This window comes from Crotalus tigris, unplaced genomic scaffold (assembly GCF_016545835.1).
Source record: "Crotalus tigris isolate CLP2741 ecotype Arizona unplaced genomic scaffold, ASM1654583v1 scf7180000024430.1745191, whole genome shotgun sequence".
NCBI classification, from domain to species: domain Eukaryota; kingdom Metazoa; phylum Chordata; class Lepidosauria; order Squamata; family Viperidae; genus Crotalus; species Crotalus tigris.
Genome location: NW_024100597.1, coordinates 1,503,403 through 1,525,374, shown reverse-complemented (window position 1 = coordinate 1,525,374; position 21,972 = coordinate 1,503,403). Strand labels below are relative to the sequence as shown.

Here is a 21,972-nt window from a genome sequence, read left to right as displayed (position 1 = left end):
AGATAAGTGGTTGTCCAATCTCTTCTTTAAAACCTCCAGTGATGAAGCACTCACAACATCTGAAGGCAAGCTGTTCCACTGGTTAACTATCTTCACTGTTAGGAAGTTTCTCGTTAATTTCAGGTTACTTCTCTTCTTGATTAGTTTCCATACATTGTTTTTTGTCTTGCCTTCTGATACTTTGGAAAATAAAGTATCCTCCTCCTTGTGGCAGCCTCTCAAATACTGGAATACTGCTATCATGTCTCCCCTAGTCCTTCTTTTCTCTAGACTGGTCGTTCCCAAATCTTGCAACCATTCTTCATATATTTTAGTCTCCTGCCAGGCCTTTAATCATCTTAGTTGCTCTTATTTGTACTTTTTACAAGGTCTCAACATCTTTTTTGTAATTTGACCAAAACTGGATACCGTATTCCAAATGTGGCCTTACTAAGGCTTTATAAAGCGGTACTAATACTTCACATGATTTTGATTCTATGCTCGTTTATACAACCAAGGATTGTATTAGCTTTTTTGGCTGCTGCCACACACTGCTGACTCATGTTTAAATGATCGTTCACTAGGACTCCAAGGTCCTTCTCACAGTTACTGTTTTTGAGCCAGGTTTCACCTAAATTGTACTTGTACCTTTGGTTTTTCTTGCCCAGGTGTAAAACCATGCTTTTCTCCATATTAAAATTCATTTTGTTAGATAGGACCCATTGTTCAAGTCTGTCAAGATCTTTTTGGATTCTGAAATTCTCTGGGGTTTTGGCTATTCCTGCCAGCTTGGTGTCATCTGCGCATTTGACGAGATCCTTTCTATTCTCTCATCTAAGTCATTTATGAAGATATTGAAGAGTACTGGACCTAAGATAGAACCCAGTGGTACCCCACTGCTTACTTCCCTCCATGTAAATGTAGTACCATTAAGGACTACTTAATGAGTATGGTTTGTCATCCAGTTACAAATCCATCTGATTGTGATGCTGTCAATCCCACATTTTTCTAGCTTACCAAGAGGTAGGTTGTGGTTTATTTTGTCAAATGCCTTGCTGAAGTCTAAATACTGTATACTATGCCCACAGCATTTCACTGGTCTACTAATTTAGTCACTTTGACAAAGAATGAAATACAATTAGTTTGGCATGATCTATTTTTAACAAACTCGTGCTGGCTACCAGTTATAACTTTATTTGTTTCTAGATAGTCTTTCATTGGGCTGTTTAAAAATCTTCCCAAAGAATTTGGGAATTAAAGAATGAGGAAGGAAGAGACAACCAAATTTCCTTCTCTGACATGCTGATGACAGCTGCTTCAAGAATCTTTCTTTTCTAACCTCATTCCTTAAACTATGTTGTGATCAACTCCTTTTTCAGGCTCCTTGTCAGATTAATAATATTGATCCAACTGACTGACAGTTAAAGACAGATACTTTATTTTATTATTTATTAAATATATATGCTGCCCATCTCACTATCTAGAATGACTCTATGTAAATATAAAATTTATATTTCATCATTAAAGAGATAGATATTCCACAGTACACCCTTATGTTTATATATCATTGTAGTAAAGATAATTCAGAATAGCTTGTTTCTACACACCTGATGAAAACGTATGATATTTTCAGATGCAATAAAAAGAACACTGAAGTGAGTGTGCGTGCAAACAATTTGTAATCTGTAATTCTGCAATAATCTGTTTTTGTTCTCCCCCCCCCAATAGAATTATAATCGCCCTCCCATCATAGCTTTGGCTGTCCCAGTTGCAGTGAAGTTTCTCCAGAGAAGTAACAAAGAATTGTGCAGAAATTTATCCAATTATCTCTCCCTTGCTGCAATTAGCAAAGCAGAGTTGCTTGCTGAACATACAGAAATTATTGTAAAAAGCATTCTGCAAGGTAAGAAATACCTATACAGTACATTTTGTATTTGATTTGTATGCTTCTACTTCATAAGAATTTCCATATATTTTAAAAAAATTGTTTAATTAAGCTGAAGGTGACTTCAAACATTATACATGTCATTTGGGGATGGGGGCTAATCAGTCAGATGGTGCAGTTATAAAGGCTTTCTATACAGCTAGAATGTTCCTTAGAAGTATTTAAAGGACAACGCAAGTGAGCAATACATTTTCATTAAACTATGATTTAAATAATCAATCAACATTTATTTATACCCCAATGAGGATGATTGAGGTAAAACTCAATTTTCACTAGTAACAATGCCCATCTCACTTATTATTTCAAACTACCTCCTGACAGAGCATCATCATCACCATCATCAACTTATTCCATATGAAAACCTATAAATGTGCAAAACAGCTAAAGTTAGCCTTTGTCCTTCCTAATTTTCCTTAATTTTTCTGACTTTAACCTAGGTAAACAACTGTTAATACATACACTAAAATGCTCAAACAGGTAGTAAGAATCCTACCTATATGTAGCAGCATAAAAAAAAAAAGATAGAATCTGTAGTGAATCAGGGAAATGACCCTGAAGGGAATCAGTAAAAAAAGTTATGAAAGCCAAGTTCCTTAAGGAAACAAGATAATATTCAGAAGAGACTTGGGCAGGATTCTGCCTGATTCATTGGGTGGGCAGATAAAGTACAATCAGACTTGAGAGATTTTGTTATTATGGTCCATCTCAATAAAATATAATTCTAGTCTTCCTGGGGAGTCTTTTTCCTAATGTAATCAACTCAAAGGAGTCTCACAGCATTTCACTTTGAAACTTTCCTCCTAAAGAAACAAAAAAAATTACTGTGGAGAGTCTGTTATCCATAGTCATGCTGGTTGAGAGATTATGAGAACTGAAATCAAATACATCTGGAGGCACCAGTGTGTTGGAGGTGTCTGTATCATATAACTAATAACCTATTTCAGTAAAATGCTTTATCTATTCAGTTTGGAGGTCTCTGTAATTTTTCAATAATCTATGGTATATTTCTTTTTATATGTCTGACTGATTTTTTTTAAACTGGTATTTATTTTTGGTTCAACTTAAGGCAATGTTCATACCTAGTGCTCCCACTTCTATTTTCTCCTTAATAACAACCCTATGTGGTGGGTTGAGCATAGGGTGACTGGTCCAAAGACACACAGCCAACTTTCATGCTTAAGGGAAGATTATTGTATTGTTTTTTAAGAACAACTTTTGGTACAACAAATGCTAACATGCTAATATAACTCCGTCATAATCTTCAGTGTTCCTGGTTCTGGCATCTATTTGTTTTGAGATAGTTCTGCTTTTAGAGACATGATTTTATAGATAAGAAATTCAACAGAAAGGGGCCCTCTTACATTCTGTGTTAGTGCTTGCTTTGTATTCTGAACACCCTAAAGAAAATGATATGTAATATAAATGTGATAAAGTATTTTTTTATTTACAACTCAATTTTATAAAAAATAGTTTCAATAAAGTCAATACAAAATCAGTTTATTTTACAATATAATACAGCTGTATTAATTTCAAACCAGAAAACTGCAGTCATCCTCAACTCAAGTTAGACTTCCAGTATTAAAAGTTCCTTGGACAAGATGCTAACTTTATGAAGATGTACATACTTGTGATAAAAATAGAAAAACGTTATTGCTTCAGAATATTTAAATAGTTCAGTTGCAAAATTCACATTAAAAAAAATAAAGCCTACAAACAAAAGGGTCCCATAAGACAGTACAGCTTCCTTCATCTTCACTTCTTCACTGTTGATTGACAATATCTTTGTCTTAATATGTAACATAAGCTTAAAGTGTACTCAGTTCTTACAGTAGTTTCTTGCTGATTGTTGACACAGAGCTCTTAGCATTTCAATTGTCTCTTCTTCTGCAGTGTTAGTTTTGCTTTTTCATTTGATACCTGCTTATTGGCTCTCCTCACTAATTTTGAGAAGACTTAATTTTGAAATAAATTCTACTCATATTTATGTCATTCTGTACTACCAGTCTATAAAACTATTATTAGTTTCTATCTTTTCATTTCCCTGTAATCTCATTTGCTTCTGTTAGATCTCTTGAAAAGTTCTACTTTAACTGTAATTTATTAGAGATATTTTTCCGATCATCTTTTAAAAGTCTTTCCTTTTTCCTTGTTAATTTCCTCTGTTACTGACTGTGATACCTTCCCTTATCTTTTCTTCTTGAAAGTTTGTGTTTAATGATAGTACATTCTTGTTTTTGACCAATGCTTTCATCATTCATCTGTCCCTGGCTATCATGGTAGCTTGTTCTGAAAGCCAGTCAAACTTTTCTGCCTTGAAATTTGGGGGAGAGTTTGTTCCACTTCAGTTTTCATAGTGTCTCTTTTCTAATTCCACAATATCTTAGATATTCTCTTGCATAAGTTAAGCATATTGATTTGTTCTCCGTTTTGATTTTATAGTCTGACTGTTATGTCTCCAAATCCAATCTTGCTGGCACACCAATTTGACACCAAATGAATTTGACATAGTGTGTTCTATAATATACACTTGGAAAGAATCTGGCTGACTGGATTGCAATTCTTTTTCCTATATTATAATAAATTTTATTCTGATGTTGTCAATCTAGTGATATCCTTGTGTTATTTGAAGCAGGCATTGGCAATGAACAAAGAATTATCTTTGCAAAAACTATATTAAACTATTTATTGTATCATTGTGTTTAACAAATTATGCACCAGAGATACTACAGTCTTTTCTGCTGTTACATTTAACACCTCTTGCAAATTACTATAGATTTCCTTAATATCATCTTTTGTTGTGTTTGAAATAGCAGCACACATTTATATAACAATGATGTTCTTTCAATGAATATATGCTAATTCTAATAAATATCAACCTAATGTTTATTGGTTTATAGCCAGTACAAACTTAGTGATATTCTTTTGGGGTGTCATTGTCATTCTATCTCTTATTCATGCTCTGAATAATATAACACATTATCATCTGAACTAAGGTGATCCATTGCAGTCTACCAATGTTTACAGATTCAGAAAATATCTAATTTAGTGTGCTTCAGTTCCATTCTAATTGTTTCAAGTTTTGTTTGATCCATGCTTATTACATTGTTTTGTCTTTGTAAAAGATAAACTTGTCTTCAGTTCTGATTTTGACAATGACCAGACTACTTTGTCACTTTGGTTTAGCCATATCCTTATCTATTGATTTACTAATGAAAATTCACCTTTCTTTCCAGTAGCTAGGTTCCCCCCCCCCCGCCACCCAATTTTATTATCCAGTAACAAAAATTGCCTAAAGGATTTGAGCCATCTTCATATTTGAGCCATCTTTTGGCAACAATCCAGAAATGATTGAGTACTGTTTTCTTCAATATTCCATTTTGACATTTTCTAACTTTCCTGGGATCTGTAGAACCCCACTTCCCTCAACTTCATTATGGCTTATTTATAGCTCCATATTTCCCCTTAGATTTTATCAACAAGAATAATCCAACCCAGGAGTTCCTGCTAGCAACATTTTCAACGTCCTTACAGCTATTGAACCTTCTCACCATGGTACATGCTAATCATGTAATTCAAAGTAAGTTCAAAAATAGTTTTGGGTATGATTAAGATATGTGCTTAGAGAATGTTGGATCCATATAGCAGTCTAGACCAGCATGTTTACATGCTGATTTTTAACAAGATATATTGTATGTATATTTTAGCTTTCATTATGGTAGTAATTTAAATTATGTCCTACATACATGATTTCTTTATGAATGAGATTTCATGTGGATAAAATTCATTTTACTGGCTTAGCAAGTACTTGTTCTGAAAGCAGCTATAACCATTTGTAGAGAGCTATCTCCCATTTATGACAGCGCTGTTCTTTTTTACGGAATCTGGAGAGCAGAGATATTGGCTTATAGTAGTAGCCATGGCAGTCATCCAAAGGCTTCTTGCCATGTGAAGCCTCATTCAAAGTTTCTTGTGTGAAGCAGAGATAACTGGCTTCTGAGTGTTGTTTATACCTCTGTTTTTCCTGTAGAAACTGTATCATGGACCAATTCTAAATATATGTATATATATTCAGATTTTATAAGTTCTGTTTATTGGTTTGATTTTATATAGAGTTTTGAAGAACATTAATTCAGGGGCTAAAAACATACTGAGCCCCTCCATGAGGCAGAATCTCTGTAACTCCCCAGCCCACTATGTTGCCCCGGTTATTACATGCATCTTCTTCAGATTGTCTTATTATCTCTTTGTCACTGAGGATTTGGTCCCAAATATTAAAGCCAGTTATTTTTCCAGAAAAAGCTAAAGATTCATTGAAACCACCTCCAACACAGCAGCCATTCTTTTCCTGGCCAATCTGCAAAATTCCACCATCTGGGATGATGTGGTCTTCAGCTATTTCTGAAGAGGTGACCGCAACCTTTCCATTTATCCATAAAGATACAGTTCCATTGACTGAACCCCAAGTACTACAGATGTGAGTCCACTCTCCAGAAGAAATTAACTTTGGGGCAGATATCTTGTTGAAATTACTTTTTATGGCAAGAACCACAGAGTCATAGTTCAGATAAAGCTGAATTTCATAGGGATTATTCTTTGTTCCATATGAGAATACAATAGTTTTGTCCAATGCTTCGGTTACCTTAATCCATGTGCAGGCAGTGAAGGAGAAGAGTGCCATCTCACCAGTTGGATGAACACTCATGAAGATCTTTTTAGAACGCATTGGGAATAAAATAACTGTTTCACAACCTGTAAGAACAACAGAATATAATTGTTATCAATTATATTCAAGGCTCATGCATATCTGGGATCATTGTAATATAGTATAATTCTAAATATCAGTTAAATTATATGTTGATTAATCAGGCAACTGTATTCTAAGTAGCAATGGCTCTTTTGGATTTTAAGCAAATAAATTCTTTCACTTTTTTAATATCTTTTAAGAGAGAGAGTTTGGTATAGTGGTTAATACACTAACTAGAAACAAGAGATTATGAGTTCTAGTTCTGCCTTGGGGACAAGATCAGTTGGATGATCTTAGGCCAGTCACTTTTTCTCAGCCCTAGGAAGAAGGCAATGGCAAACCACTTCTGGAATCTTACCAAGTAAACTACAGGGACTTATTCTATGCAGTTGCCATGAGTCAACAATGATTTGAAGAGACAAAAAAAAAAAAAATGCCCACATATTCCACAATCTTTGAAAAGGGAAGGGAGCAAAGACTAGGAATCTTGAGACCATCTCATACTGAATTAGATAATCCTCTGTTCATCAAGAATTTATATTGTGATGCAATAATTGGAAAATAATTTCAAATACCATACTTTTTTGTTGCATGTAACTAATCTCATGCTGATATCTAACTCTTTCAGTAAACCCCCAGGGGATTTTCCTCTTTTACTTTCATAATTTCATAATTTCTTTGGAAGTCCATCTCTGTGCCATGTGGAGTGGGGTGGGGTGGGGTGGGAGAGAAACCCTTTGTCACTAATTTTCACCCAGAAACACTTTTACTCATGATGTGTGAATATATGTAAATATTTGGCCAATTCAAAAATTACATAAACATTGTTAGACTTTCTATTTGGCAAACAGCACGTTAAAGAACTAGAGTTTCCTAAAATTTGTGTATTTATTTTCTGATTATATACTATCATGAGGATAAGAGGTTTTTTTTTTCTGATTAGCATTTTCACTCATTGGATTTCTTTTTTATTGCATCAAGGAAAACAGTTTCTACCTCTATATTTTTAAATTTATAAAATCCAATTTATGATTATTACGACAAATGAAATGCAAAATAAACAGAAATTGGTTAGCAAAATATTAGAGTTAAATGCGTCTATAACTACAAATGAAAGTAATCTAATTGTTTTATGTGTGGGCTACATGCACCTCTATATCTATTTAAATTCAGCATGTAGAAATAAGGAAGGAGAACAAAGTAGCAGATCTTTATCAGTGGAATAATTTATAGAGTATTTTTATAAAATATCTATCTCAATATGTATTGAAGTTTAGCAGAGTGTTACACTGAATCCTTGGCTATTTTAACCATCAGAAAAATAATTTATATCATTTTCCCGTTTTAAAAAACCAATTATCTTATGCTACTCTAAAGTGAGAAGTTATGTATTTTCATGGATTGAAAACTCATGGTCTAGAATAAATTTTCCATGTCATAATCTACCATTTTGTTCAAAAAGACAACTGTACAAAAATAATAATATCTATAGGACAAACAACTTGAAGCAATAAGAAACGGAAACTTTATTGAATTATAATTATACTTTCTGTGCTTACTTATTTATTTCCCACCTTTATTATTTTTACAAACAGCTCAAGGCAGCAAATATATCCACCATACCTTCCTCCTCCTATATTCTCCACAACAATCCTGTGAGATAGATTGGACTGCAAGAGGGTGACTGGCCCAAGGTCAGCTAGCTGGCTTTCATGGGACTTGAACTCAGTTGACAATTTAAAATATTTTAATAAATGTATGAGAGAGCAATTACAGGAAACTGAGATACAGCATGATGAATAATCAACAACATCACATTTTAGATTCTTTGAATTTGAAGTAAAATGAATATTGAAATAACAGCTGCAATAATTAGTATACTTTTTCTATTTTCTCATGCTGTGCTGGTGTCATATGCTTTGAGTTCTAAGAATGTTAAAATGCTTTGACCACTGAGAATGGGGCAATGGGTCATGAAAATCTGCAGGAATACTTCTTCAAAGGGCAAAGAACTCTGTGTAGTGACATAGCTTTTTAATTATCAAAATTTCTAACTTTATTATCAAGGGTAGACAAAATGAAAACCAGCTTTATAAGTCACCAACAATAGTGTGATCATAAAACCCCTTAAGAATACCTGGCAGAAATCCAAAATATGTGAGAAATCAAAACCAGTTGCTGAAAACTCTTTTTTAAAAAAAAGATTTCCAGAGGGATCTATGGAATATTTTTTATAAAGTCAGTCTTTTTGTTCTTAATCAAATTATGAATTTCCTCCCCCTTGTCAAAACAAATAGAACTGAGTGATATCATTGGTCAAAACATGGCAAATTAAGAACAGGTCCTGCAAATTTGGTGGAGTTATGTTGGACTTAGCACTTCATAGATTAGTTCAATTGTGCCATGTATTTTCCTCCAAATTTTAGAAAAGACCAATCTCTTTATCCCACTCCTCCCTGTCTTCTATAGCAACCAGTAATGGGAAACATGTGTGACATCATTCCATTGTGAGATTCCCTCTCTCAGGCGGTAGCCAAAGTGAAATGGGGTTGGGAAGCTTACAACAATATGACAAAGCATACCACACATTTTTATTATGAAATGTTGAAAAGGGAAGGGAAGAGCAGATGGTTACTTATGGCATGACTTTCTCACAGAAATCAAGATAACTTTTAGACTGATGGCTGCTAGCATTATCAAACAAAAGAAATTGTTCAACTATTCCATGCTTACCTCTCTGGTGGATTTTTCTGGTAAAAGCAAATATATAAAAAAAATAGGATGGGGGAGAAATAGACATTCAAAGATGACATTCTCTGGACTTCCTCTTAACACCATTTTGAACTTTTGAAAACATAGTGCAAAACTTTGTGGGAAGTATCCAAGAGTAAACAGTGCTAAAAGTGCTTTTTGGGTACTTTAGTAAAATCTTTGCAAAATGAATGCTCAATGAATTGGTTTGCCTTTATGACATAACATAATAGCAGAGTTGGAAGGGACCTCAGAGGTCTTCTAGTCCAACCTCCTCCACAAGCAGGAGATCTATACCAATTCAGACAAATGGCTGTCCAGTTTCTTATTAAAAACCTCCAGTGATGGAGCACCCACAACTTCTTAAGGCAAGCCATTTCATTGATTAATTGTTCTCACTGTCAGGAAATTTCCCCTTAGTTCTAGGTTTGTTTTTTCCTTGATTAGTTTTAATATATAGTTATAATATATAGTTATTACATATTTTCATATGTAATAATATACAGTTATTAAGATTATTTGATGCATTAATTCTAGATATCTATTCTTGGCAAAACAAATGGCTGATCAAGAAGTATATTGTTAATATTTTCCTATCCTCTCCATTAAATCACTCAGGATCCATCAGGAATTTCTATAATTCCTTAGAGACAGATGTGAGCCTTTTAGAAAATAGCAAAATAATAACAGTATTTTTATGCATAGATTTTTGATGTGACTTTACTTTTAGAAAATTAATCAGTGTGAACGGTAGAGCATCATCTATGTTATGCTTTCCACCACGTGCTAATCCAAATGTATTTCTTCTCAGCTTGTTCAAATTAAAAGAATATTTTTCTGGAGCAGTTGTAAATTAATGGAACTTAAAATTATTACCCAAAATTAGGATGCTTGGCAATATAGGACTTTCCTCTTTTCACTTATATTTGAAAGGGCCTTTAGATATTGACTGTGATTCTTACAAACCTTTTGGACAAATGAATAGACAACACACAGCATGAGTTATTTAACCACTGCTTATTTCTCAACAGTACTATATTTTTATAAAATAAAAGCAGTGATTCAGAATCTTAGGCAGTTGTTGCTTCAGAGATCACTAATCAGTCTATGGAATGTCACAGAATAGCAAGAACCTTTTGTAACTGGCAAACTCTTTTGTGTGGTTAATTACATGAGACTATGTCATTCTTTCTATATTATACCAATAGTTATTTAAAATTACCCTCAAAGAACATCTAGGTATGAAGAATACAGCTGCCTTAAAAATAACAAGTTAGATTTAAATGGAGCGAGAGAATATGTTTCAAAGCTATCTAACATAAATAGTTTCATTATTTATCTTAGCATAAATCATGGCATGTTCAGATTGCGTATTAAAAGGCAACTGGAATGGTTCAGGGGAATCTTTGTGATATATGGCTTTGCAGTTGTGCTTCACAGAGTCTAAGCTATTCCATTTTCCTGAACCCCTGTGGAGGATCTGTTTATGCCCTGAAGCGTGAGAATTAAATTGATGAATAGTCTGTTGACATAATGAGTGAGCTCACAAGGTCAAATTGTGTTCAGAAGTAGCCCCTGAGGAATGCAGTGAGGGAATCAGCAGGTATGTTAGAAGACAGAGCAGAGGAAGAGCCAGAAAACTGAATTGATTGGGACTGTCAATGAATTATTGTTACTGGCTTTGCAAAATAAAAAGAAGAATGGAAGAGAATAACTACAAGTGACTTAGCAAAACTTCATCATTGCTTTACTAATAAGTTATCTATAGATGTTTTCAGAGCTTTTATTGGCCAAGTGTAATTATTCAATGAACATATTTTAAACTGCAGCAACATAGCTGAAGCAGTGAATACTCACAGTGACTTTCCATACTATCCTTTGAGTTTATATTGTTTGGTTGCTATACAATACAAGCCGGACATGCTCCCACCCGGTTCTCTCCAAATTTATAACAATAATGCCCCCTTCTCTATAAGCAAAGCATCAGGTAAGGTTGTTGAACAAAGTTATGGTTAACGTGGTTAGTTGGGAATGAATGTATAAGGCAATTGGAAAAAAAGTCTGACTCACCAGCTGGCAATGAAGGCTTCGTGGTCTTCTTCTGAGATTCTTTTAGTTCAGCTTTTGTTTCCTGCAGCTCTTGCCACAGTGACTTCAACATGAAATTGCTTCCATGCATTATGTAGCCGACTCTACCTTCCTCTGATGAATGGCTCCGCTGATCACCCTCTTCTGCTCTCCACTGCCAGACATGCTCAAGCTGGCTGAGTCGGTTGGAAAGGTTTTGGTTTAACTGCAGAATGTCTTGGAGAATCTTTTCTTGCTTGATCTCATGAAGCATCCCAGACCTACCTCCAGAAACTCTCCCCTTTGTTATCATCTGGTCGATTTGGCTCCAGAACTGAGAGGTTGTTTTCTCAAGATATGTGGTGCATGTGCCAGCAAAGTTTTTCACAAACTGCAGCATTTCTGCTCTCAGCATCTGCAGCTCCACCTTAAGGACTTCATCCAGAGACTCAAGCAGCATGTTTTCCTTCATCTGGGAATTCTCAAGCATAATGAAGAGCTTGTCCCATTCTGTGTGTTCTCGCTGACAATCACATGAAATGGCTGAAACAGAGCACAGAGTAAACATTATTCTACGTTTGAACTTTATTCTCACAAAAGAAGCTGTTTAAAGAAATATATCTTCCAAGGTTATTTCCATGCTTTCTTTCTCTAGAAAAGAAGGCAAGGGCATAAGCTAGAAATAAGAGCAGAGAAATTTTCCTGCCTTCTTTCTTGACTAAATGAACATTCTGAAACATTGCTATGTTTAAGTTTGCTAACTGCAGATTTTGCAACAATAAGATTATTAATCCTGCTGTTAATGCAAAATACTTACTTTCTTCAGTTGCAGGAATTACACTTTCTATTTCATTATCAAAATTCAGGAAGAAGAGATCATCATACTCATCTGTGTTCTGAGTAAATGAAGAGTAACAGAGAGCAAAAAACAGAATAATAAAACAAAACATTTTTGGATAGAATTCCCCAACTGCTTCCTTAAAATTCTTGGTGCCTTAATCTCTAGCAAGACTGGAGCAGAGATGGTTCCTAGAGAGAAAGCCCTTAAATAATACTGGGTGAATGCCTGAGCTTGAATGAATGAGTAATTCTAGTCCTGGTGCTGTAAGAGGAGTGCTTCTGGTTATTATTAATTTTTTTGGATGGGAACTGTAAGGAAGGGGGAGGTATGGAGGTTGCACAATCCTGAACCTTGTAAGTCTGAAATGGGGGTGGATTAGTAAGGAGTGAAAAGAGAGAAATGATGGAAAGTCTGTTCTTGCAAATTGCAGAGCTCTTTGGAGGCTAGATTTAAAAAAAAAAATGCCACAATTTTAATGAAAAACAAGGCCAATAAATAAAATGTCAATTTGCTGATTTAAAGAAAGATTCTATGGTTCTAACTGGACAGTACATAAACTCCAATTATTGTTTGCATTCATTTGTAAAATTTATTCATTGTTATTGGATATACTGTTGCACAACTTGGTTTGGGAATACCATTTGTATTCATTATCAAGGCATGTACAATATTGGGATAAACAGAGAAGATGTAAAAAGATGCAAAGGATGTATGAGACCCATTTTCCTCCAGTAGCAATTATCTGATAGCAATTATTTCCTTGAATAGGAAAAATATGTTACTCTTTTAACTTTGGTAAGCAGCATATACACGCAGGCACACATACACACACACAAACTTACAAAACTTACAAAATTTGTTTGGCTGCATCTCCCTCTCTCCCACAACATTTTCTTAGACATTGATCTTGAATATCTCTAGAAAATACACTATGCAAATAAAGATGCCCTCCTGTTTGAGCAATAATTTTTAATTCATATCCTGGATATAATTAGCTCCAAAAATGTATTTATTGATCCTATGCCTGGTCAAACTGGAGTTTAAAAGACAGAATTTCTAAATATATGCAAAGTTAATGTTTGCTCCACTAAAAATGTTTAAGGATAATTGTGATATCTCTAAAGAATTGCATGCTACAGTTTGTTCTGCTTATGCTTACTTACACTTATTTAATGTTTTGATTTTCATATATATTTTAAAACAGCGATCCCCAACCTTTCTGGCTCTGTGGATCCACCACAGACCCAACCACAGTAGATACCGGTTGCGGTGGGGGGAAGGAGATGGTTTCACATATGCAAATAGAGCTTCATATGCTCATCCTCCGTGACTGAGTTATCGTGTCAAAGTCAATGGTGGACACACTAATACCCCTTCCTATTGCAGGACTATTAATCTCCCCAAGTGGTGAGATGAACAGAACGGAACAGAAATAGTTGGAAGGGAGCTTGTAGGTCTTCTATCCCAACCCCCTGGTCAAGCAGGAGACCCTTCTTAAAAGCCTCCAGTGATGGAGCACTCACAACTTATGAAGGCAAGCCGTTCCACTGGTTTATTGTTCTCATTGTCAGGAAATTTCTCCTTATTCTAGGTTGGTTCTCTCCATGGTTTCAAACATTGCTTCTCGTCTTGACTTCAGGTGCTTTGGAAAATAGGTTGACCCTCTTTGTGGCAGCCCCTCAAATATTGGAACACTGCTATCATGTTGTCCTACCTAATCATTTTTTTTCACTACACATACCCAATTCCTACAACCATTCTTCATATGTTTTAGCCTGTAGCCTCCTGGAGAATGGGCAGCTATGTGAATTTGCTAAATAAATATGACAGAGTTTTAATAAAAGCAAGACTCAAATGGTCTTTTTTGGTAACAGAATGATCCAGTGGGAATCCATTCATTCATTTGATTTCACTTGAGAATGCTGATATGTCATTATATAACATCTTCCTTGCTGATACAAATAGCCAGTGCTCTGTGAAATAAAGCCATATGATTACTTTTCATCGTTTCCAGAAACATGTTTCCAGACTTATTATCAATGTGCGAATGAAAAATGTGTGAATGAAAAAATTACATCTTTCTACCTGAGTGCATTCAACTTAGCATTCCAAAGATGGGTTCACAACTCCTTTGAACTCATAGCATGTTCTGCCATACATTTATCTATGTAAATCCTGGATTAAAGAGAAGAAATGAAGATAGTAGCTTCAGAGGAGCAAATTTTGTTAGGGTAGATGAGAGGAAAATTACTTAGCATTAATTTCTTTTCCTTACCCCAATTATTCCCAGGTAACTTAGGACTGCCCATGTCTACTAGTTACCTAAGAGAATTTGCACATGTTAAATGCATTGGCATGATTAATGCAATGTCTGTTTTCATTTTAAGTCATCATTCAAAATGCTTCTCATTTGTATTCTCAACCTAGCATCACACAGTGCATGACCAATAGTTGACCATATTCCAAGGGATAAAATATGATTTCAAAAGTTTAAACACTTCTCTGAAAAGGTTTAGTCCATATTTTATTTTACAAAATAAAGTTCCTTCCAATTTTAAATTTTACGTTTTCACAAGTCAATAATACTGTGCAGATGATAACTTTACAAAAATATATTTAAATTGATCTGCCAGCCAGTAATTGATCATCGTTGTGCCAAAATATACAAAGTGTGAATTTGAAACCAATGCTGATGGAGTGCTGGGTAAATAACACGACAAAATTTGGTTGTATGAAGGTACCTTTTATGTGCTAACATCAATAGAAATTACCCAGCTTCAAGCAGACTGAGGGTGCCTCATTCATAACTCATTTCACCCAAAAATTTCCCTCTGGAATAATCCATTAGCCAACTTTTACTTCATACCCTTTAATTCATAAGGACCCAACTGTTTCCCAAGTTTCATATAGAAAGGCATCTCTTGTTTTAGGGGTGAACATCTGCTTACATGCTGTAGAAATAGTAAGATTGGATATCCCAGATTTTGTTTTGCTTTTTCTATTAGAAGTAGAAATGAAAAGCATCATTAATTTAAAAGCAATCTGGAGGCTTCGTAACATGGCTGAATAATGCTAATGTCAAAGCTTAATCTCTGGTGTGTTCCTTTCTAGTCTCACTTAAAGATACCTTATCTGGAGATTTAAAGCAGGAATGTATCTATTAGTGGCCTGGCAACTAAATTCTTCTATTCAGAGCTTAACTACACAGACGTGTTTAGTTTTGCCATTTGTCTGGAAGCTTCTTCTTAACTTCATTGTAAGAATCCTGTATCTGGCCTAGGTCAGTCCAGATGACTTGTTCTGATGCAGAAAATACTTGATTAGGCATATGAGGCAATCCAGCCTTGTCTTCTGCTGACTCAGACATACTTAGACTAAATACTTTGATGATATCATCCCAGGCCATTGCAAAGAAGCATGTGGAAGAAAAGGATGTGGGTTTAGAATGTATATTTTTATAGAATTGTTTAAGGAAAATTGTTTTAGTTTGTGTGGTTTAATGCTTGGATTTGATTTTACTTTTGCTATTTCTGGCTTTTATTAGTTACTGTTCATCACACTGAATATTATTATTATTATTATTATTATTATTATTATTATTATTATTATTATTATTATTATTATTATTGATCATTGCACAGTCAGCCAGATGTTCAGACTGTATTTGGCATTTTGTCTACCTATCGAGTCCTTACCCAGGACCTGGGATAGGCAGATGTGGATGTTTGATGGTATTACAGATATCGTCGCAGGATGGAAGCAGTTCCTAGTAAGGCCGCCTTTTGCAATTGACTAATAGCGAATTTGTCAATGCCGATGGTGTTCAAGTGATGCTCCAGTTGTTTTGGGATTGCACCCAAGGAGCCTATGACTATTGGTACTACCCTTGCTTGCTTTTGCCACAGTCTTTCTATTTCTATTTGTAGGTCTTCGTATTTTGTTATCTTCTCCAGTTCTTTCTCTTCTATTCTGCTATCTCCAGGCACTGCCACGTCCACTATCCAGACTTTTTTGTCTTTCTCATCGACAATTGTTAAGTCTGGGGTGTTATGTTGCAGGTGCTTGTCTGTTTGAATTCTGAAGTCCCAGAGCAGTTTAATTTTATCATTTTCTATGACTTTCTCTATTTTATGATCCCACCAGTTTTTGCTTACAGGCAAATGATATTTTTTGCAGATCTTCCAATGCACCATTGTTGCTACTTTGTCATGCCGCTGCTTGTAGTCAGTCTGTGCAATCTTCTTGCAACAGCTTACCAGGTGGTCCACTGTTTCTTCACCTTCTTTGCATAGGCGGCACTTACTGTCTGTTGCTGTCTTCTCAATTTTGACTTTATATGCATTTGTCCTTAAGGCTTGGTCTTGTGCAGCCAGAATTAGTCCCTCGGTCTCTTTCTTCAATTTTCCTGCTCTTAGCCATTGCCAGGTCTTGTTAATATCTGCTTTCCCAGCTATTTTTTTAATGTATTGGCCATGTAGTGCTTTGTTTTCCCATGCCTCTATTCTGTTCTTCATTTGGTCTTTCTTGTAGGCCAGTTTGGTCTCTCCAGTAGTCAGTAAGCCTTCCTGATATATTAATTTCAGTGCATCTTCATCATTGTTCTTCAGATATTCTTCCAAAGCCATTTTTTCTTCTTCAACCATCTGATGTACTTGTAGCATTCCATGCCCACCTATTCACCTTGGTAGATAAAGTCTGTCAATGTCATTGCGTAGATGAAGGGCATGATTCATTGTCATTATTTTTCTGGTCTTCCTATCCATTGCTTTTAGTTCTGCTTGAGTCCAGTCCACAACATTATTATTATTATTATTATTATTATTATTATTATTATTATTGATATCGTATATATATAGCCTTGAAAGGGCTCTTTTGAATCAGAAGGCCATCTGAAGCATTTACAAATAAATATGTAAATATTTTTAAATGATGCAAAACAGGAAAATATTATCCTTAACGCCAGAGTGTGTTAAAACCATGGCAATATAATATATGTTACAGGCATCTTATTCCCAATAATAAGGAATGATAATCATAAAGGAAAGCCTGCTGAATTAGACCAAAGACCCATTTAGTCCAACATCTGTTTTCCACTGGGGTCTGTCCCTATGTTTCCAAAAAAATCATGACGAGGTCATGAGAACAATGCCCTTATCCATTATTCATTCTACAACTCTGCCAGCAATCAGTATTCAAAGACATATTAATTCTTGTATATGTACATATCATTCTACTGCCCTTCAGTTATGTCATATTTAACTGACATAGTTTGATAAATGTGCACTGTCAGTATTTTGTGAACCAACATAAACTTAAAAAAGAAACATTACTGATTGATGTATCCTCATGGAAGAGCACAGAATCCATACTCCTTTTCCTGTAGGACTCTTTTCATACCAGAAAAAGGAAAGATTACATTTTTCTGAATGTTGGTCACCTCCTTCAAACTTATTCTACAGCTTACAAAAGCAGCTTAAGATAAAGATAAGTGAGGGAACAAATCCCTCACCTGAAATGGATGTTGGGATTCCACTAGTAAATAAACTGAAAAATTGTGAGTAAATCTACTGACTGATATGAATGCCACTTGGTCATTTTTAAGACCAAGATTAAAGTAGGCTGTATTTTATGTGAAAGACATGGTGAATAAGTATTGTTAGTTCATATCTGTTTGATGAGAAATGGCTGTATCTGCATGATTCTCAGACAGGAATGCTAATTAGAAAGCTACGTCATCTAGAATTAACGATTTTAAATTCATTACAAGATGCTGATGTACTATGTGTGTGTAAATATATATTTGTGTGTGTAAATATATGTGTGTAAAGTGTGTGTGTGTGTGTGTGTGTGAAGGGGGAGGGAGGGGGCATTCCAGGAATTTAGGAGGGAAAGTGCAGTAAACTGATATTTCTATTAAAAAGACAGAAATTTTGCTATCGTATAGTCGATGAGTGACCTTGTTTTTAAATAATAAAAGTACAGAAGTCCAACATGTTTTTGGTTTTTTTGCTAGAAAGTAAGTCCATAGAGAAATTCAGTATGTTTTGAAGATTTAGAGAATGAAACCATGTAATATCATGATAGGCAGATGTTTTCCATATGTTATCAGCATGGAACTTCAGTCATTCCAGCGCTGTCTTGTATGATGTTTCATGTTACAGATTTCTCTGCAAATTTGGCTTCAATTCAGCTTGTGCATATACTTCTTCAAACATTCTTCCAAAATTGTAAAACTATTTTGTCTTGGTTATTCTCTCCACCTCCCCTCCATACTTTATCAGCATCTGAGCAATTGTATCCTATGTTGTTATCAGTGTATCTTTGTATTAAATGCATAGTTATAAAATATTGCTTCCAGATTTCTCTTTAGCATAGCTTGCTTAAGTGTAACATAGGGTACTTAAATTCAAGTGGGATATAGAGAATAGGTAAGTTAGAATGGTTTTTTTAACAGTTAGTATAACCATAGTGTTTAATACTCAATTTAAATAACATTTTAAAAAATAGTTCAGGTTAAATACAAAGCCATATTGCCTTACTTAGTCACATTCCATATTAAATAATATTTTGATTTCTGTTTTTCTCTTGTTCTGCCATATGTTTTGATGCAAGCATTCAGTTCCCACAGACATCGTTCCCAGAAACCATGGATAATAAAATCCTGATTCTGTTTTGCTTTATCTCTTCAGCTTGAGATCATTCAAACTTAAAGCCTTGTTGACAGAGGAAAATAGAATAGGCTCTTTGTTACTATTCTGTTCCCATATTCTTCACAGGGAATTCCACGTTGCTCCGTATATTGCCTTCTTTGTATGAAAAGCAACAAGAACCTTTAAGCAATCACCTGAGAGAATTGGTAGGACTGATGCCTCATCTGGAACCATCTGAACAGCAACATCTTCTGCAGCTTTTGCTAACTGTTGCAAAGAAAAAACAGCCTAAGGTAATTTTTCTTCATTTCATATTTAGTCAACTGAAAACATGTGGTTCTTGAGGCAAAGAACCCTGTAATTTTGATACATCCCGGTACAATTAAACTTCTCACTAGGCCAGGATCCAAAATTCCTACCTATAACTTTTCAAGAATTGCCTCTCCAATCATGAACTTTGCATTAAGATTTGCTAAGTTTGAAAACCAGTTACACATCCGCTCCCCAAAGAGGAAAGTTCACCATAGGCTCAATCAGTTGGCTGAACCTGTCTTGTGTAGAGCAGGGGTGGGGAACTATGGCCCCTTTATGACCTGTGGACTTCAACTCCCAGAATTCCTGAGCCAGCTGGCTCAGGAATTCTGGGAGTTGAAGTCCACAGGTCATAAAGGGGCCATAGTTCCCCATCCCTGATGTAGGGTGTCCTCTCTTTGGGCTTCACTTTAGCCTACTGAATAATTTATTCACTATGCATTTATTATTTAGTGAATGTATTCACTGATGCATTTATTAATCTCTAATCAAGTATCTTAATTTAACACTGGTACTTTGGTACCCTGTCCTCAAGTTATATTCACTGCACAAAGATAAGAGGTTTCCCAATGCATTTGGCTCAATAAACCTATTATAACTCTTGCATAAATAAGTACAATATGTGCAAATTATTGTGATGATAATTGACATTTTGCCACTGAATTTCCAAGGCCTGTGAGCAGGGAAGGGCTCCAAAGCTTGCAAAATGAGGCTAAGAGTTGTTCTAACCTCTGAATTTCCAAGTCTAGTAATGCAAGTAATCTCACAAGCATCACTAGAGCACATTGTTCTTCCAATGTTAGCACATATCCCTTATGTTGAAACATGTCCTGTAAAGGGATATTCCCTTGGATCCAAAGTTAGACTGGTGCAAATAAGTCTTGTGGTAATGAAGTTACATCATTGTCTACAACCCCCAAGATGTATCTCTACAAAGATAAAGATATTTTCATGATTAAAGAAGAGCAAGTAATTTTATAAGAAAACAGAAAAAAGTACAAACATTTCATGTTTCATGTATAGCCAGTTCTGTTACCTACGCAGAATGTTTGTGCTATCTCACATTGGAACAGCGGTGGGATTCAGCCAGTTCGCATCACTTTGGCAGAACCAGTAGCTAATTTTTTGTTGCCAAGCCCAGAATGGACTTCCAGAAGCGGCATCCACACAGAGAACCGGTTGTTCACATATTTGAATCCCACCACTGCATTGGACCTTATAAAATACAACAGTACCAGATTATAGGATATATTCATTTCAGTAATGAAAATGAAAATGAAAATTTTTTTAAAAGCTCCAGAAATTTATAAGTTACAGCTGAAGGAATTTTTACAAAATATATAGCAACGGAGGGACTATAATTTTTTCCATAATTCCACTCTGACAGGACCCATTTCAGCCTTTGTTTAGAGCAGGTGTGTCAAATTGCTGGCCCGCAGGCCAGATGCATCGTGGCAAAACTGCACCCACCCCTTTGCCAGCAATGGAAAAAAAGTCGCAATACCCCCCAACACGTCACATGATGTTGCAAGTTTGACATTCCTGGTTTAGAGTATAGGCCATCTAGTCTACACTTTCAGCATGACTCCCATTCTTCTGTTAAAGATACTGTGTGTGTGTATGTGTATGTGTTTGTGTGTCTTTGAGACTTTGTAAATTGAAATCTGGCATTTCAAGAAAGAGAGTCACATCTGGTCATCCATAAACCTAATTGTGAAGACTTAATATAACACATTGTCTTTCAGCATAGCTTATAACACAGAGCAACTACCAGGATGAAGTCAAATAATATAATCTGTAAATTGCCCAGAGTTGCCTTATTGGGAAGTGGATGGCATAAAACATTAATAAATAAATAAAAATAAATAATATTAATATATACTGCTTTCAGTGACTTAGGGAAAAACAATATGGATTCAAAGTGTGATATGTAGATTTAGTTATTTGTTATTGATGACGTTATCACATTATGAATAGAGGTAGTTTCTTCCAAATACCAGTTTGATCTAGGAAACCCATTTGATTTCTAGTTAATGCTAGGAATGTCATTAAAAAAACTAAGGCCAACAGTCCTTTCTTTAACTAGTGAGAACATAGAAATTATGCAGGCCAAGCTAGAAGCCTATTGAATATGATGTTCAAAATGCTACTTGCTCACAAGACAAAATTCAACCTATTTCTATAGAAAATAATTTCCAACGTATCTGGCCAGCCACCATAAGAAAAAAAGGTTGGAATTGTCTACTTTTTGAATAGAAAACTACCAGGGCAGATTGGGAAGTTGAAAAAATCCCTCAAAAGAATTCACGACCAAAAAGTTCTGAATTATAACTAAAATAACTACATGGATATGTTCATAAAGTCCCTAGGACTCAAAGCAGGATTCATTTTTTTAATATTTGAGAAACTCAGCTGGAATGAATATCTTGCACACTATTGTCAAGTATCTCAAAAAGAGAGAATTTTCTTTAACTTGTCTTAGAATCCATCATAAGCACAAAACGAAAGCAGCACCTCCTAAGAGTGCATTGTTACAAATTTAGTTTATGCAGATACATTTATTTGTATTCCTTATGATCTGTAAGCCAAGTTCATAAAGGAAAAAGAGAAAGTTTAAATTTATTTGTAAGGGAAAGATATAAGTTTAAATCCTCCATACTTGTTTAGGTAGAGATATACTATA

General features: G+C 35.0%; 1 protein-coding gene across 16 annotated transcripts in view; it reads left to right on the top strand.

The window, feature by feature from the left end:
- VEPH1 (ventricular zone expressed PH domain containing 1) overlaps positions 1 to 21,972 on the top strand; it is a 122,979-nt gene that overhangs the window by 27,193 nt on the left and 73,814 nt on the right. For 13 of the 16 annotated variants that reach the window (XM_039330635.1, XM_039330641.1, XM_039330639.1 and 10 more), the window contains 3 exons: positions 1,708 to 1,882; positions 5,391 to 5,501; positions 19,104 to 19,270. In XM_039330635.1, the coding sequence (XP_039186569.1) occupies positions 1,708 to 1,882; positions 5,391 to 5,501; positions 19,104 to 19,270 (453 nt within the window). Of the gene's footprint in view, positions 1 to 1,707; positions 1,883 to 5,390; positions 5,502 to 6,217; positions 6,539 to 19,103; positions 19,271 to 21,972 lie in introns of those variants that run through there. The other 3 variants (XM_039330650.1, XM_039330651.1, XM_039330646.1) reach the window with 3 other exon arrangements.